Raw genomic sequence first — 19,481 nt, forward strand, 5'->3', positions numbered from 1 at the left:
AATTTTAAAGAAAAGGAACTTTTTTTTCTACTCATACATCCCGCGATATTAAGTTCTCGTATTTCGAAATATTGAAGTATTTTCATAATTACGTTTGTTGCAATAGATTTATACGTCCGTATATTGATTTGGATCCTAATGTATTTTTTTTTCTAATGCAAATCTCTTTCCATTATTACACGGAGTCAAAACCCAGAAGAAAATTACACGAAAATGTCATGTGGACAGGTTGGCTGTGAACCCGAAATATTACATACAGTTACTTTATGTAATTGCGGGTATAATAAAATTTATTAGAATTTTGTTTTAACGTTAGTTAAACGTCTGCTTTGAAGATAAATGTTAATACCTTGCAAGTAAGATTCTGTTTTAACGGTGTTAGAAGCTTTTCTCAGGACCTCTTCTCTCATCGCGTCCTCTTCCCTTGAAATAACTTTTTATTTCCAAATGCGAAAACTACGTCCATCGTGTATCCTCGTACCTGGTCCCTTACCCTTTTCTTCGCATCAAGTACTGTGGTGATTAAAACGTCGTGTGGCGTTGTTAAGTCAGTCTACTGCCCAACCATTTTCCATTTTCCCCCATCTACACAACGGAGGCAAATTGCGGTTAAAGTACCAATTGACCCTTTTAGATGAATGTATGGAGATTCCAAAGTATAAATATGCGCATAGTAAATTTCGATCGATCAGTACAGTGTGTTCCAGGGTTCTTTCCACTGCGCAGTGACATTTGGGATTCGTCAAACAGAATCATGTTGCTGCTTCGGCATTATAACAATTTGTTCCGGACTAAATTATTACGTGTTACTGGTCAGAAGTATCATACGCCGGTGTTTTTCAGCTTGTGGTCAGCGTATCGCTGCCGGTCGGCCGCATGATTTATACCGCTCTGCAAATACTAGTTAACAAAATGTAGGCATATTTGTCTGTTAACAATAACTGGAAGGAGCACGGCTATGATGCGGGTTGTAAGCATCACTGAAACGTCGGTCAATTTCTTTAAGACTATACGGAGCAACACACAATTCACATTATTTATTCTCGTCAGTGAATGCAAATGTTAAAAATAATTCTACTTTTTTTTTACTACGTTCAATCCGGTTGTTGTATCTTGTCTAGGAAGACAGTATAATTTGGTTGAATTTTACAAAATTATTTCTAACTCGTAGTCCTCTATTCACCTTTTAGTTTTCATGTTATTGGCGAAGTCAGTAGACCATGCAAATAAATCTGCCTTGGCGAGTATGTATTTGCGAACGCCTTGTTTGGTTTTAAAAGGCAGATGTTAAAAGCGGAAACAAGCAAGGAAGGTCATTTACTTAATCATCATGTCTGGGATGTCGTCTGATTTTGAATCCGTTTCTAATTAACAAATTCCACGGTATGCTGGCGTGCCTTCAAATTGAAATATTTTATGGATTCTCTCCCTAGAAGCGGTAGGATTTCTCATTTAAGAACACATTAACTCACGTAACCAAGAAATGTGTAATTAACGTCTGGGTTTGCTGCCAAAGGCGATCGAGTGATTCTGCCGGTAAATCTGTTCCCCCTTGAATTTAGGCAACCATCAGTGTGTTGCCCCTTCTCCACTCTCCACCTCTTTAAGAACGTTTGTTTAAGTGGGTGATTAACAAAACGTCTTCCTGTGATATTGTAGGATCTGTATGCATTTATTTCTTGTGGATTTTAAGCCTCAAAATTACTAAAAATTCAGAATAGATAAAATATACTTCATATTTTTCATAAGGTATATCCCTAAATAGTGGTGATTGTACAAGAAGTATTTGTTTCTTTTATCTTGTAGGTTGACGTTTCATAAAAGTTATTTGAGAAATTATCATAAATTTTGAAAGGCAGGGAACTACGTTGGATTCGAGATTTTCACTGCTCCGAGTCCAAACATGGCTATCTTTTGAGTTGTCGCGCCATGTAACTTACTCGTTGCCCTGATGATGGAGACAGCAAAGACCTCTGAAACAGTGAGCAGGATACACGGCGCTACAACCCAGAAAACCGCCAACCATATAGGGAAATGAGTTGTGGCGTTTTTTACGTTATTGTTACATAATTTGGGGGATAAAATGAGGGCAACCAAGAAATACGTCAGTGAAAATGGTCACTCTCATGTTTGAGATATGAACCTAGGAATTTCCGAATACGAACCAAGAGTGTCAGACACCAGTGCACCGCGCTGTTGCGTAGTAGTGAGTTGTACCAGAATTTGTTTCCCGGTTTCTTCACGGCCGAATGGCACTTTCATCAGCTAACATAATCTATTACATTGCAGAATCATTACAGCGTATTGCCTAGGGCCATGTATCACTTCCAGAATCACGTAATAATGCTGTTTGCTTCCCATCCGGTTAATGATGCTAAGCCCACGGCATAGCGCAAATTTGAAATCAGTAATGTAACTAGGATTACACCATTTGCACACCAGTGGAAGGGAATTGATTGCTGATTTATCTCACGTGGTTGGACCAGACTCCAGTGGTAAGAGGCTGCCATTTCATGCAGAAGATCTTGGATATGATACCTTCGGGCTCACGATGGATTGTTGTGTGCTTTACAACAGACTGCTACGTGATTTTCACAATGGTTTCCCTGTGAACTCTTTGTGATGGTCACCAGAAATACTTATGGAATGTGGATTTTTTTAACCTTGATTAGGCCCTCAGAGATTGAAGCAAATTGAAATCTTTGAAGCCAAAGCTCGTCTAAATAATATTTAAGAATTGATCCCATAGCGCAAATAATATTCAACACTTTATGATTGTAAAGTGAATATGGCTGATGTCTGGGATAAAATTCTAACTGGATACCCTGCATCTTGTTTAAGAGGAGCCGTGCTAACTTGCTCGGTACATGAAGATAATTAAGTTTGTTCGGCACACTCTTACTTCCAAGCTACAAGTTTCCAGGTTGCTACTGTGGCGTCTCCAAGCGCTGTATTACCCAGATCGTCTTCAGGGGCATGTTGTTACTAAATTACATTACACGCTGAGATCAGATCGATTTTTGTTACGCTTAGCTGAACTTTGTGCATGTCAGCATCTCTTTGGCAGATTCATATATTCGAGAGTAGCCCATCTTGTATCAACTGTAGTATCTCGTGTTTAACGTATGGCACAGGTCACCAGTGACAGGTACCATAAATCATACTTCAGACAAATGTACCACACTATTTACAAACATGTCTAATTGAAATAAGTAACTGATTTTTATTCTTGAACATTTTTCTTCATATATTCATCTAAGAAACACCACGTTTCGGAAGTTAACAAAATGTGAACGAACGTAAGTTTCTGAAACGTCGTACGTGGGGTGTACCTTATACAAGTTGTCGATGTTGGTCTTCTGAGATGCAGCGCCTTGCGGACGTAGATACCAACGTCTTCGTGAAACAGTCGTCTCCATCTTATGGTCTGAAATGCACATCCCAGTGGACCATCGACACATTCAGAATCTCAAATCTTAGGAAGTTTACGTTTTTCGAACCATTTCATTGGTTATGCTGACATGCATCTTTCTGTTTGCAGCGGAGAGCCGCTGGGAGCAGCTGCAACCGTCAGGCGACAGACCGCCGTGCCTCCAGGAACACTCGGCCGTCGCTTACAAAGAGAACATCTACGTTTTCGGTGGCGAAGTCGGCTTCTCTGCAGGCACAGAGACTCCACTCTGGGTGTACCAGATCAAAGTAAGCTGTCCATGAGTAGTTACAAGCTTTAAAATAAGTATTCATTTATTTCTTAAGTCGTACTTATCTTTTATTTGGAAAATTGTAGGCCTTTACATAAAATGTGTACGTACCCGACCTTTCCTTCTCCGAAGGTGATGAACAGATTTTGATTAAACTTGGTATTGAATGCTACACTAGAAATTGGAGAACTGAATTTTGATCTGTATTGCTTTCAGCTTTGGTTCGTAACTTTAATTTACTGACGGGATATCTGAATTTCACTATGCTTAGTATCAGATCTGTTAAAAATTTGAACATTACAATATAGACAATATTTATTTTATTTGTAGTTTTATGTGGCTGTGAAACATATATCATGAAGGGTAGAACAGAGATTTAGGGTGTCTGAAGAGTATTTGAATATAAGAGGGATTAAATAAGAGGAGGCTGGAGAAAAGTTCATAATGAGGAGGTCCATAATTTGTATGGCTTTCAAGATATTGTTAAGTTAATAAAATCAAAGATAATGAGATGGGCAGGGAATGTAGAAATTACGGGGGTGATGATAAATACCTACAAAATTTTCGTGAAAAAGCCTTAATGGAAGAAACCATTTGGAAGACCTGGGCGTAGATTAGAGCAAATACTGAAATTAATCTCGGAAAAAATAGGTTTGGAGGATGTGGATTGAATTCATCTGGCTCAGGATTGGGTTCGGTAGCCGGTTCTTGTGAACACAGTAATGCTCCTTCGGTTTCCTTAGCTCCTGTAAAAAAAAACTTTTCTCCGTGGATTTAGTTAATACCAACCTAAACATGCTTGTTGTTTGCAAATCCATATTTTATAAGACCAAAAAGTACAGATTCATTAGTGACGTGCATACTGCCTTGTGGCAGTACTTTAATAGAACTCAATTCCTTAGAGATTTATGTTGATGTAGAGGTCACATGACACTAGCGAAATATGGTGTTTCGTGAGTACGATAATGACAACCCACTACCGCGTGATAGAAGAGGCTTCCATGTCGTAATGGTGAAGGAGTGATTTATTGACCAATTAAAACTTCCCACGAGGACCCTGTTCTGCCGGAGGACTTGAACCACTGTCGCACTAGCAGCTCCTAAAACTTTCATGGAACATAATGGGAAATTTCCTAGCTTAACTTCGGTCCAATTCATCTTCCGAAATTCGTTACGTTGTAAAATTCACAGTCTGGATTACTAAATTCTTGGATTATACAACACACCTTTAAAATTGACTTGTGAAAGTAGCATTCTTTGCCCTAAACGTTATATTAAATATACGAGACACGTCGTTTCAAAGTATTCTTTCTTCTGGTCTCGGTTTGAAGTTTATGGTTTTTATTCGACAGAATTATACGTGACACAATGAAAGCTTTCTTTGTTGTAATTGTCTGTCTACACTTCTCACAGACATTTTAAGACTCGTTTCGGCTTAGTGAGCCATCTTCAGCGAGTGTTGTGATAAGTGTAGATAGACAAATACAAGAGATAATCTCCTTAATACACATCACGGTAATATGTTTTTCCTCAGCTCCTTGCTTTAATTATATTTACCTGATTACCAGCATTAAGTAGGAGTTTGTAATTACTTGTAATATAAAAATAAACAGTGTAGGATTTGAGGTTTTCACGGCTGTGAGTCTGAAGACAGCCATCTTAAAAATTAACAGTATTTTTTACAGTTTATTTTACGAAACATCCGGACGATAAAAAGGGTATTTATAAAACAAAATATCATAGGACCCAGTGGGGGTTGAGGAGTGATTAAGACCTTGTGTTCCCTGGAGAGAACTTTCATTTTATTATCGATAATTCGTTTAGATGTTTAGGTTCATGATTTTTCCCTTAAAGTGAAACATGTATTTGGAAGCGAGCATACGATTCGGGGGCGTCTGTTGTCATTGGTTCACTCCGAAATCCTTCCTCTGTCACTTGTAAGAAAGTTTGTCTCCTACGTGTGTTCCTTCCCACAAGCACTTGAGTGCTCAAGGCTATGAGAACTGAGTGATCAGAGCACCGCTATCTTCAGGGTGATCCGTCAACAAATGACTAAATTCGGCGGAAGAATAGAACTAACGCTTTCTGTCCGTCCGCCTTCCACAAAGTCCACAATATTTAATTTATCTTCAGGTTTAAACACTTCTAATCTGGGTCCCACCATTTTTTGAGAGAGACAGGCGTGTCCATTAATTGCGAACAGGTGAAGATTTCAAAGTGACTAAACTTCCATACATTCTTAACCTTAGAACTATATAAATGTTAAATTGTCATCTTGATATTCATGCAGCTTTAATCGTGTATAGAAACTCCCTATACCAATGAAGTATGAGGTCGTATGGGGTCTGGACGTGGTGGCCAATGAGATTAGCCTTTGCGTTTTTGGTAATGCAACCTGAAATCGTGGCTGGGGATATCCCGGCTCAGTAACAGTTAAATTTAAATCACGAATTTAAATATCGTCCTTTCCTATCGTCCATTAAGTCTCCAAGGTCTGCATCTATATAAAATGCGCAGAGTAATAAATACTAAGAAAATGGGCTTATCTGGTAAATGAAATTTCACTAATATGCCATCTAAGTGTAAGTAGCGTTAATGCCCCAAAGTACTTCCATTATCAACCTTCGCCATCCCGCTCGTTAAGTAAGTTAGAGGAAGAGAGAGTGAAATTCCGCTCCTCGCGTTTAACTACGTAGTGCCAATCTGTTAGGCTGCGGTAGGCAGGCAGCGAAGGGGCTTGTCTGTCTGCTGTATGAAGCACTCATATCTTATGTTCCGGAGGGTTGAGAAAGGGGAATTAATTGAGAGTGTCGACGTAGGTGGTCAGAAGCGGCGAGTAGAGATAACTGCAAGGGCGCCAGGCTAAGAGATTAAGGGGATTACAAGGAGCTCACGGCGTTACATCATTTTGTCGTACCATTTCGAAGAAGAAGGTTTGTTGCGTGCGCCTGCCTCTGCGTTTTCCCTCTCTTCACATCTTATAATGAACTTTTGTGTCTTGTACGACTTCTCTCTAAAGTTCCTCGCCCAAAGATTTGTCACGATATTTCAGCCATTTTTCCGGACGCCACTTCGTACATGGATGAGAGAGCATACTCGTACATGTCCGCTAATTACCCCCCACCCCCGGCCCAAATTTTGCTTCTTAGAACTTTACATCAGAAGAACAATATATCGATTATGGTCTTCTGGTTCCGACGTTGCGTAGTCTTATAGGTGGTTACAAGGTTTTTCAACTCCGAAAATGGAGGCGATATGTTCTTTCGAAACGTTTGTAACCACATTTAAACCTGAACGGCGTCATAGTTTTCTCTGTTCCGATTTCACATTGTTTCTTAATGCGCTGTTTCCATCGGGTGTTCTCAGGTTTCATTCATTTGTAGATACAAATGTTTAGTTGGAATAGCTGATAAATAGAAACGTTACGTTACGTTAACTGGTATACGAACGAACATGTTCTAGGATATTCATCAATCTGAATGTTATGTGCCAGTCCAGGTCCGTGGTTCAATTCCCGAACGGACTGAAACTTGAGATGAGGAGTAAACTAGACTTTGGCATATTAATCTGGTTTATATGAACGAAGGAGGTGTGATTAGATGATACTTGGTACACCTCACTTCATCAAAATTTGAGTGATTTTATTAAGTTTTGGCTTTGTCCAATGTATCACATTGGGAAAGAGAGTGGCGCCATCCTGGCGTGTGAAAGTCTCTTCCCCCAACATTCGGTTTAGTGACCGTTGGTTTGGGGCGCCCTAGTAGGTGTGAAGTGACGATTGCCAGATGACCGCTGCTCCACTACGACTCGGACCAATGAAATTTGAATGTGGCTGTTCGGCACGTTTCCGACGTCATAAGTGACTTTTTGGGGGACGAATCGGATTGTCATATTCAATTCAAAATTCAAAAACTGTTACGATCAGGGAATATAAAAAGCGAGGTTGCGTTGGGGCTCGCGCTCTAAAAAGTTCGGTTCTTAAAGGCAAGCAGACAGTTTCTCCTCGATTCATTAAACTTCAAGATCAAAAATACAACAGCCGAATCATCGCGCTGCCCAAAAATAAGAATAACTTGTTAAAAGGAATTAAAAGGTGAAATATTTCCAAGGTGACTTCGGTGTGGTCTGCAGTTAATCATCCCCTCAGATTTCACGTCCTTGGCGCACGGCCGCTCCAACTATCACAGTCCCCGTATAATCCCCGAGAGTCGGACAATCTTGCTCGCCGACAAACCCTACACCAATTATTAGTCCTTATATCCCTCCGCATTATCCGAAGTTATATGAAGCTGTAACCGCAAGCAAACCGGGCACGCTACTGGGTTTGATCCCGGGGCAACCAGAGTGAGAAGAAAAACAGTCAGCGGAAGGGCGGTTGCAGTTACTTCCTTTAAATGTGAGTTATATCGCCAAAAGCGTTAAAACAATGTTATAGAAAGAATTATGTTTCTTATATATAATCTACTCCTTTATTATATATTTATAATTTTTGGTACATTTCTTCAAATGTTAATTTGAATTTTATGTAAAATAGGGGTTATACACATTGATGCCACCTAAAAAGATAGAACATTCTACCAACCGAAAGAACGACATTACATAAAATATTTCCAGCTTAGAAACAAAGTGTTAATTCTTTTCTCACGGCGTGGGTCCATTCTTGAAACGATTTCCTGTTTGTTGCGAGACCCTTTGCCGTTCGTTCTCGCAGAATCTGCCGATATTCTTTCCGTCCAGTCTTTTTCAAAAACCCGCCTTCCTTCTCTGGATAATCAGACCGCCAAGTCGGGTCGGGCCACATCCCGTCTTCTCAATGCCGTGAGAGGAGTACGCTTTCTGGGGTCGATTAATGCATTATTCATTCGCGTTAAAGTTGGAAAACATTGCAAGTACACAGAAAACGAGGTACTTTTCTCCTCGTCCGTCCAGATGTTTCAAACTGTTGCCAAAAATATAACCTTTTCTTCTTTCCTTATTTAATGTTTACGTCTTTCTCCGATGCTAATTTCAGATTGGTTACGTAACAGTGCAGACCAATTGGTTACAAAATCTTTCTTTTCTTTTGTGTTGGTTACAGTGAATAATTTATATAGACATATTCACTGGATATGTTTCGCTTATCTTAACGTATGTTGCTCTAGTTCTATATTTGGATTTCTAAATGCTGTGGCACACCTTCAGATTCATAATTCATATATTTCCGTCGTAAAACTAGTTTTTCTTACATCCTAGTCGTTTATGTTGAACGGCTAGGAATGAGTTCCACGTGTCTACATCCGCCAACAGGACTGCTCGTTTCACAACTCTGTATAGATCACGTTTGTCCGTTCCCATTTCCCCAGAAAGAAAATTTTTCACATATAACTTTTGCTATCGGAAAACATCTTATCCCAGTGGATATATTTATTTTATTTATTTATTTATTTTTTCTACGGAAGAAATATTTTGTAGCTTCTTTGTATAAAGAAATCTTATGAGATGCAATTACAAATATTGTAGAACGGAAAGAAAATTATGAATGCAGATTATCACATTAATCCAAAATATACCATTCAAAATTTTAATAACCTATAATGAACAGAATTCAAGAAATAGACAGACCTTTTACAGATGGCTAACATGTCTTCTGTACTCTGGCTAAAATCTTTACTTTTTAAGCGTGTTAAGTTAATTTCCGAATTTCTTAGTTTCCGTTGTTTGTTCCCTGTATTTCTAACACAAAGACAATGTAGAAGCTACTGAGTGAAATGTGCGTTGTCCTGACAAAGGTACGAAGAGGCGCTGAGACAAAAATACAATAGAAACGAGGAACTAATTAGTCTTCACGAATTCTCGCTTCGTTAGAGAACAAAGTCTTCTTCGTAATTAATTTGAAAAGTTCACACTGCCGATTATAACTCTGAAACATAATACCGACTTCAAACTAATTGCGTTCAGGGTGTCCTGAAAAGATGATAGCAGACGGATTGGAATCTGTTTTGCCCATTCTTATAGCAGAGAAGTGGCCAACATTCCACTTGATGAACGGAAACAAAATTGTTACAAATAATATTAAACTTACAAAATGTCGTTATTACATTTGTAAGAAACTTTCATTTTAACATAGAATGGGTCTGGCAGTTGTAACCAGCGGATCGCAACCGCCGGATACTTTGAGAATACAAATAAATTATATTTAATTTCTCTTAAGTTTTGCTGTGTGAGGACCAAGGCAGTAGAAATTACGTAGATACCACTACAGAGTAAACCCTCCTTTAGAATGCCTATTTAACAGCACAGAAACCGCCGTCAGGTTCTCAAATCTCATATTAAATATAATCCGTTTTTATATTATCATCGTAAATGTTCTCCTCCTTTGTGAGTTTCCAACCACTGCCCTGCTGCATGCGTTAACTTGCGATTCTCATGCCTTCTATATGTTCGGCCACTCGCCTGTTTTTATGCTATGTGATACTAGCGGATAGGGTCCGTTGAAATTTTCTTTTCTGCCCTCATGTTTAATTACAGACCCCCAGGCTCTGAGGATGGAGGGAAAGTTCTCTTTTCTTTGTTTTTCTGTCATTGTGTTGAGCCTGTCTGGACGCAGAGGCTAGAGGAAATAACTCTGTCGGGGATCTAACCCGGGTCGTCTAGTACGTAGTTGGTCAGTATAATGGCTGAGATACCCTGACTCATTTTTACGTACGCATTGGAATTAAACTGATGAAAACAAATCCAGGAACGCAACAAAATGAAATTGTTCTTTGTTTCTAACTGGAAGCACTTTATATCCTTAAATCACGATGGAGGTGCGAGTTCACATGTGCCTGATGGATAACCTTGCTTCACTGCTCACGCACGACGTCGTCTTAAAACTGCAAAAGAGACGGAGGGCAGGCTGATATAAACCAAAGGGTAAATAAAAGAAAATTTTAGGTAGAGGACTTGTGTTATTTCAGAGACACATCTTATAAGGAATCAGATCAGTATGGTTACACGTCTGATGATAGAGGAATAACTCAATAACTTATTAATTAAGAGTATTTCAGTTCTTCACAGCAATGTTGGTGAGGTATGTTATACCTGAGAACGAATTTGGACAATATGTTGGTAAATTTCAGTCTGAAGTACACTCTCCACCGTTGTTTCATTTACCAATATGAAGACCAAGCATCGTAAAGGATAGGCAACTGGACACTTCTCCCCACGGTCTCTGGTTTCCTCTCTCAGTTCGAATTGCTCTCTAGGGAAACCGATAAATCGATTATGGAGCTATGTTAGCTTAGATTCCTGTGCAGGGGCTGTTTCAGACAATAGCCCGCTGGGACTTGCATCGGGTTCAGATTCCTTCTGAAGGTGCATTTAAATCCTCATGTAACATGTTTGCCTCTGTGCCTAACCTGTGCCTCGGTGTATTGATCAGGAGTCCCAAGTCATATATTCTAGGAATAAACAGAGATTGTAATGGAAATTTGCAGTTTTCTGACGTTGGTGTATAAATATTCTTTAGGACTTGATGTCTGAGGCTCAGAGTAGCTCTAGTTGGGGCCCGAAAGAGTTCTGTTTTATTCTCCCACCGGTCAGCTGAAGAAGGAAGTGAAAGCAACTGATCACAATTTGATTCCATTGCCCAGAAACTGGCCTGAGATTGGCTGCAACCTTCTTGAATGCCTCAAGACTTCTCAGTGACGTTCTGAATTGACTGAAAGACAGTAATTTGTACACACAGGCCTTGTTTTCTTTCTTTGTGTATGGAAGAAATAATATACTCGCACGAGCTGCATGTTTGGCTAAAACTATTTTTTGGAACTTGAATTAAGAGCATCTCCCCGTGAAGACCTAACGAACCGAGTGTATTTTCAGTTTTAGAGCAAATTCTTTGAATTGCAAAACGCTCGATCCCAACTAGATGACAACAAACTTAAACATTTGGAAGGTTTCCCAAAATCAGACTGAAAATTGTCCCGAACCTTCTTGGCCATCAGAAGGGCAACTAAACTACAGTAAGTAATCGTGAATTATTAAATCGCGAGTCTTTCGTTGAAATAAACTTCCATCCAACGATTCCTTTACTGGCGCTGACGAACGACCTACAACCACGTTGAAAAATAGCTTTAAAAGAGGAACACTTGAAATTTATACTGATTTTACATGTAAAACCTGTAATTTTTTTCGCCGACATGACGTAGGGTAAGATTGTAGTGTATTGAAACTCTTTCCACGCGTGTCGCATTGATGTTTTATATATGGCTCCCTGTGTCCCTATAATACTGCAGAGAAATACGTTTTTGGTAGAACATTGAAATGTTCGTACACGGTTAGAAAATTGCAAATCGTGGTAGGCGTGGTTGATGTTATGGGGTGAGAGAGAAAAGTAGGGAGAGAGGGGATTCAAGTGGGGAGGTTGTAAATGTGAGCAGAATACCATAGCATGGTATCACGGAGTGAAGCATTCGGTGATAATTTATATGTGTTAGGGCGGACACCATATGTTGACTGCCATTTGCGGAACTAACAGTGTGCAGTGGGGTGAAATCTCTTTCTGCCATGTTGGATGTGGTACTTGGCTTAGCTTTCAGCGTTCTTTATGTATTTAGATTTTGTATCCCTTACATGCTTCTAGCTAAAATGACGCCTGTGACAATAGCATATTCCTATACAGTGTTCGTGTGGACGTAATAAAACGTTAGCATGCATTAAGTACGTGTGAGACCGCGGTTTTAATGCAACAGACGCAGACAAAACACATTAAACTGTCTTGGCGTATGTTTGTAGGACCCCGATAAAAATTTTCGGAATGAAATACTCCTTTCCATATACGGATTTCTCAAAATAGGATACTTTACTTTAACTCTTGTTTGTATTCGCTACAGATGTTTTTGGATACAGTATTCGTTAAATATAGGCCGAAATTTTCAGTAAAATTAGAGGTCTATAAACGTATGGAGGATAGATATGAAGGTGAAGATAGTTATACGTTGATACATGGTATTAAAACACACACTGTTATCGTTAATTCCTTGGTACGTTATTCATTCTGTAGCGCGTTCGCTGATAAATCGGGATGCAACTGTCACTTCCCGGCTTCTGGCTGGGACCGCGTCGCTCACCACCGAGTGCTACAAGTTTTTCCTTCTACCAGTCAAGCATCGCGTTATAAAACAATAAAATCAACTTAGGTGTTTTATAGCAGTTTCTGCCAGGATTCGAAGAGTGACGCGTTTCGGTTTATCAGTGAACATGTTGTATATGGTCTATCCATGCTTATGTATACATACGGCTTAATATGCAGCATTTGTAATGCCAAAAAGACCACGCGACGTTACAGCCCAGAAGACTACTGTCGGCCCCTTTCCAACAACTGACGTTTTGTTACAATTTGTAATGAATTTACAGACTCTCGCTTTGAGATTTATACGGAATTTTGTTCTTTGTGAGCGATACTTTGTCTTCAGTTTTGGTTGGCGATTTAGGGTTTTCGTTTCGTTTATGTGTTAGGGAGTTGGTAGACTCCTTGGATGAAGAATAGGCCCATCACGAGGCCAATGCCTATATGCGCCCGTCTCTATGCTCTTGCTTGACAGTCTGGACCCGGCGTAGTGACAGACATCCCGAGAGAGGTTGGAAGGGTGCCATATCCCTTGAGCACCCAGAGCCACGCTCTGTTCCATCAGTGCCCCAGGTCTCAGGGACGCATAGTCACCATGGCAACATTAAAGCAGCGCCACTGGTGGGCTGCAACAGCTCTGTTTGTAAAGCTTCTGGTAGTTACTGAGACTACATGGTGTGGGCCACTGTTATTCATTATCCAGCACACTGACATTGCAGTGTTTGGACTTGGCTTCGATATTATGTTGTGTTAGGTTAGGTTATTTAACGTTGTGGTTTTAGAGTGGCTTCTGCTGTGTTCTGCAGAATTCATGGGTTGGACGTGGGGATGTCCTGAATAATTTCTGGAGATTGCTGGAAAAATTCTGGAGAATTTCTGGAGAAATCCTAGAGAAGTGTTGGAAAATTATCTTGCAAATTCTGTTGACGTCTTTGAGAAGAGTTGGAGAAGTTCTGGAACGGTTTTTTGGAAGTCCTTAAGCGGCGATGAGTTTGATCGTATGCGGTTCTGTTAGTTTCCGTTACGTTGGAATAATTTATATTTCATTGGATTAGGTTGCGTTGTTTTGGGTTAGGTTAGGTTAGGTGAGGTTGTGTTAGGCTATGTTAGTTATAGTTGTGGTTTTAGAGTGGGTTCAGTTGTGTTGTGCATAATTCCTAATGTTGTATTCTGTTATTATAAAACATTACCCCCAAAGTTACATGTTTTTAAGACATAATTGTTATCGTGCAGAGGTTAATGGCTCTTTATCGGCTAGTTACTTGTACTGTTGTCACCCCACATCGTACGGCCATCACACGCGGCTGTGAGTCAATGAAGTGAGGACAGCTTCAAGAAAAGTGGGTAACGTGACTAGGAAACTAAAGCAGAGATGAGGTTTTACCCTACTCTACTTGATTCTCAGTACGAGATGCACATCCCTGTTTTATTGTGGCTTCCAGGAAACTGGACGTCAAGAGAGAGTCCAGTGGGGAATCTCTTAATCGGCTGACTCTACACAATAATACATACATACAATATGCATGCATACCCACGTGTATTACGTGATAGTGGAGTGGTGTGTTCCAATTTGGAACATCGATCTGTATCTACGACACTACTCGGTGCTACATCCCAGAAAACAGGCATCTTTATGCTTCTCGTTCTTTATGCAAGGTTAAGTTGGCATTAGTTATGCCACATTATGTTCTAAACATTTTTACAACGAGTCCGATTTGCAAGACAGGTACGATGACAAAGCAACTGTGAAGACTGGCAGAATCAGAGTAAGAAGACGAAGTTACTAAATTATTTGTGAGACTTCCTAGCTCACGCACGACATGTCTGCCTGTACGTAGTCTTCAGGCTTAATATTTTACAACAGCTGTCATGTTGCTTAATCCACACATTTCAACGAGTCGCAATATATGACATCTCTGTGATGATATGGGAATGCATGATGATGAAAGTACATCACACTCATAGGCCGAAGTTACTTTTCGGGACGATGATATTGTCGTAATACAGAGTGACTATGAGTGATGCTTTCATTTTTACATATGTATTGAAAAAAGTAAGCTACTCACAGTAAAGAAATTTGTAGGACTTATGTCCTTTGTAGCGCGCCTGCCGATGGGAACTACAAAGGACCAGATTTGTTACGCAGCAGCCCTGAGGGTGAGATCAGAGATTCCTCTCGAAACCATACAGTATATAAGGTCATGGTAAATTCGAGGCGGAGGGAAACCCACATTTTAACACAGGAACAAGTTTCAAATGGGGGATAAAAAAGGGCCGGTAGAGGTTCTGGTGAATGAGACGGGAAATTGCTTGGCTGCGCTGCGCAGTTAGGATAATGACTGTTGTTGTCACTAGTGCTCAGCCGAGCAGCCTACACTGCAGGGGCGGATGAATCTGCATCTTCAGCTAGTATGAACACCAGACATAAAGCTGCAACAGAGAATAGTACAAAGAAATTTTTTTGCGTTGGAACTTTTTTTCTTGAAACACATGATTCGAAAGCACACGGTCTTGAGGCCGAGTAAGTTGGCTGAAACTTTGACGTGTATTCAGAAGCTGAATTCCATGGAGCAGTTTTGCTTGAGAAGCTAAGAATCGCTTAGCTAGTTAACAAATTCCACGTTTTTTTAGAGTCCGAAGGTTCGCTTCCTATCTTGAAACAAATGAATCCAATTTCACATTCTTACACAGTCTACTTTTGTGAGATTCAGTTTAATATTATCCTGTATTATATTATCTGTTGTAAGTGGTCACTTTCATTCAGATTGACCGAGTACCTTTTGACATTCGAAAGATGAAATGTGAGCTTTTATGTATTTACTTCAGTCCCTCCTGGGCATTGTCATGACGGTGCCATACAAAGTAACGATTGTATCCTTACCGATTATTTCCCGAGGTTTTCGATTGTTTAACCATTGTAGGCACATGGTTAGGTGTTATTTTGAGAAGAGTTTGAACCACCATACATAATTGTCTCATATCTCAACCTTTGTGCCTCTGAATAGCTTCATTTCGTAATCAAACGCCTTGAAGTCCGTATACATGCGAAACCACGACCCAAGAAACATTTTGTTATCACATTATGATAATGAAATTCCCAATGAGTTTCCAGCTGTGCTGAATGCATGTGGTCGTCAGTTAAATTCTCGTGTAGCGAGACTAGAATTTGCAGTATGGTAGAAAGATTTTGCAGCATCAGGCTCCAGACGTATGGTTTGCAGTTACTTCTGTAATTACAATTTACTTAGCATTTTTTAAGTTTCAGTATCATGGTAACAGTCGAGTGAAGAAGTTACTGCTATAACTGACTTTACCAGTGTATTTATTGAACTGTCGGGTAATACAGTTTGATGGAATTTTACACTGATTTTAGATATAATAATACATATTCAGGGATGTGATGCCCATTTGTCAACAAGGGGCTCACGCCAGCAAACTCTATTTTGTTTTCGGTTTTGGCAAAAATATGTGTCACAGATACACCGCTGCGACAATTAAACGTGGCCCAACGTCACGGTTTGCACTAACGACTTATATTAAGCAGGTCCCGAATTCCATTCTCTGCCTGGCGCTCGGCTACCCCCACACGTAAAATGTTTGTGGTTTCCTTAGTCACTCCAGAAAATTGTTGGTGTCTTACAACAGCCCATTAATTCATGAAGGCAAGGAGAAAGTTACGCGTAATTTGTAGCTTCTAATTATTTAAGCTCTTCGCCTATTGTGTTATCCTCCAGTTCTTATCTTTTTTCTTGTAATCCATTTGTCAAGTAAATGCTATGCATCTGTCTTACACCTTCGTCTTAAAGCTGTTTTCCAGTTTGCAGACTATTACTCCTTATAATCACACATCTTTTGTTTATTTTGATGTAAACAATACAGTTTATTTTTAATTATCAAACTACATTCGTAATTCTAGAGGTGTGGAGCGTGTGTGAAAGACGAATCCATAAATATGTTTTTATATAATCTTCCATTGTAAAGAAAGAGACTATGAAAAAGACAGTTAATGGGGAAGGTTGATTGAAAAAAGTGGGGTGAGGAATGCGCTCTAGAATTTAGAATTGATGACATCAGGCTGGAACGAATAATGATGATAATAATAATTTATTTACATTCCATGGATTTATGAGACAGTCAGATGACAATAGGATGTGGAAAAAGTCATAATAATAAAAATATAATGCATATTATAAAGTACAAGAACGAACGAACGTGTACGAGCAAATGCTTTAAGTTGCATAATTAAGATCCAGTTACAAGTGATTCTCACCCTGCTTGCAACAGCAGAATTTAATTAATCGCTTTCATATTAAAGAAATTGCTTATGTTATAAGCTTCTGAGCCATGTCAAATGCTCCGGTCTGGTTAGTAGTGTGCCGTCTCACCTCTGATATTGGAGGAATATAAAAGAAATGCTCTAAATGTTTGTTGTTATCAAAAACGTTGCTGTTGATTCAGCATGTTAAGATAGAGAATTAAATATAAAATGACAGTATTGTGGTGTGATTGTACCGCACGACCTGACTTACAAACCAGAATTCGCCAGGGCCTGTTAATCCAAGGCATCCCCGTCTGTAGTAGTTCCCAATAAATGGACCTAATTTGTTTCAGGTAAATCGTTTTGATTAAACAAAATATCAGCTGATTGAAAAACTCTGCACAAACCAGTGATTATAAAAGATTAGTTTTTGTATAACAGTGCTGTTTTGATCTCAGGGAAACTGCTGGCGGAAAGTGCGTGCTCAGAAGGGTGTCGCGGTCCCTAGAGGGCGCCGTGGTCACACAGCCCTCGTACACCAAGGTGCTATGCTGATGTATGGTGGTTATCAGGACCTCCGTGGCTCTTCCAATGAACTCTGGGGCTTCCACTTCGGTAAGTGAACGAATGACGTCTGGGAAATTGTGTTAATTTCGTTTTTTAACTGCAGTCAGAAATCATATGAGAAATGCATATAGAATTTATTAGTAAAATCTGAATGGGAGACGTAGACATAGGTGGGAACATAACATTTACAAAGATCTTAATGAAATAGATTTTAGGCTGGTATTGTGTTTCATTTGACTGTGTGGAATGGATGTAATGAGATGCATAATTTTTATTTATGCATTATTTTCATACATTCATGAATTACCGTGTTGTTGAAGTGCTTCAAAACTCATCTATACAATATGCTGGTTTTGGGACAGTGGTCTTCGAACATTATTTGACAAATGTATGTATGTGTACAGAATGCATGTGACGTGCTGTGAACTTTAGTATGATTCTTGAATTGTTTATACAGAAGTACAAGAGCAAGCAATCATTATAAACCTGCCTCAAACTTAATTTCAACCTCTGGTAAGTGCAGTGAGTCTCCTAGACAGTGCATCTGTGAAGCGAACTAATGCACCGTGGGTCAGCCAAACCTCACACGAAGAGCATCTGGTTCTTCCACCTCAGTGCCCACTCACAGAAAAATAACTCATTGTATTAACATTTAATTTTCAGTTGTGAACAAATATTTTGCAATTTTATCTCTATAATAAAAATATAAGTATTTATAAGGAATGCTATGGGAATGTTCACAGATACAGAGTCATGGCACCTGCTGTCATCATCCAGTAGTGGCATTACATGCGGAAGACCTTCCGGCACTGGCGGCAGCCACGGCGATCTGCCACCAGCCCGCCACAAGCACTCGGCCATATTACACGACGATGCCATGTGGGTGTATGGCGGAATGACTGACCTGCAAGAGAGGGCCGACTTCTGGCGGTGGGACACTGGTGAGATGAACACTAACACTCTAAAACTCTATGCATTCTTAACTTCTTTCACACTAGTTAATAGGGAAATGGTCAGTTTAATGCCTCAATATACTTTTGCCAAAAAAGTATCCTGTTAGTCTTGTAGGAAACCAGAGGATCCCAGAACAATTTTGAACATGTATAGGCCTATATCCTTGCTGTATTGTCCATTTTCTTTCACTTATTGCCTTGACTGTATCTTATCATTCAGTTGACATCTGGAACTGTGGAAAGATTTAATAAACTTCTGATTACATAAAACTACTAATCAGGTTGGAATGAAGGTAAGAAGATTCTGGGTTAATTTTTAGGAGATACCTAGCTTGAATTTCAATAAGGCTGCTTCCTATGCTGACTGAGGTGGTTTTTCTCAGTCTCCGTGATAGTACCTTGAAAATAGATCAAACCCTCCTCTAATCATATTTGTATGTATTAATCATTACTAATTACCTTCTCATGTAATTCATCACTATGTAAGTTATGCCATTAAATGATTAACTATCATTAAATAACATAATAATAAACAAATAAGTAGTTTATAACATAATTTTGTCACTAGTAGTTTGAGAGAAGCTTAGATTAGTTAAAAGAAGAACTTTAACTGCTATGAATTTTCTGTAGTTGCTAAGTTGTGGAGCTGCATCAAAGCTAAACCAGGTCCAGGAGCTCTGCACAGTCATGCAGCCTGCAAACTGCCAAGTTCCATGCTGATGTTTGGAGGTGAGAGAGATGGACATCCTACCAATGAGCTCTGGAGATTTCACTTTGGTATGTGAGAGCTAGAAAAAATCTTCCTGTATTCCTGTTCTACACTGTTTATGTGGGTGTGTAATGTGGCCCCTCAGCCTGAGAGAAAATTATAGATTGACAATCTTTTAGAAATTACACGGCTCATTTATGCATTG

General features: G+C 39.5%; 1 protein-coding gene across 5 annotated transcripts in view; it reads left to right on the forward strand.

Moving 5' to 3' along the window:
* The window catches only part of LOC110839536 (uncharacterized), a 78,519-nt gene that overhangs the window by 45,614 nt on the left and 13,424 nt on the right, over nt 1-19,481 (forward strand). For all 5 annotated transcript variants that reach the window (XM_022083815.2, XM_022083819.2, XM_022083817.2 and 2 more), the window contains exons 3-6: nt 3,542-3,699; nt 17,506-17,662; nt 18,358-18,555; nt 19,198-19,344. In XM_022083815.2, coding sequence (XP_021939507.1) covers nt 3,542-3,699; nt 17,506-17,662; nt 18,358-18,555; nt 19,198-19,344 — 660 coding nt within the window. The remainder of the gene's footprint in view (nt 1-3,541; nt 3,700-17,505; nt 17,663-18,357; nt 18,556-19,197; nt 19,345-19,481) is intronic.

The sequence above is a fragment of the Zootermopsis nevadensis genome, unplaced genomic scaffold (assembly GCF_977971745.1).
Source record: "Zootermopsis nevadensis isolate Lab colony 2312 unplaced genomic scaffold, Znev_1.0 Znev_ptg000009l, whole genome shotgun sequence".
In the NCBI taxonomy this organism is placed as follows: Eukaryota; Metazoa; Arthropoda; class Insecta; order Blattodea; family Termopsidae; genus Zootermopsis; species Zootermopsis nevadensis.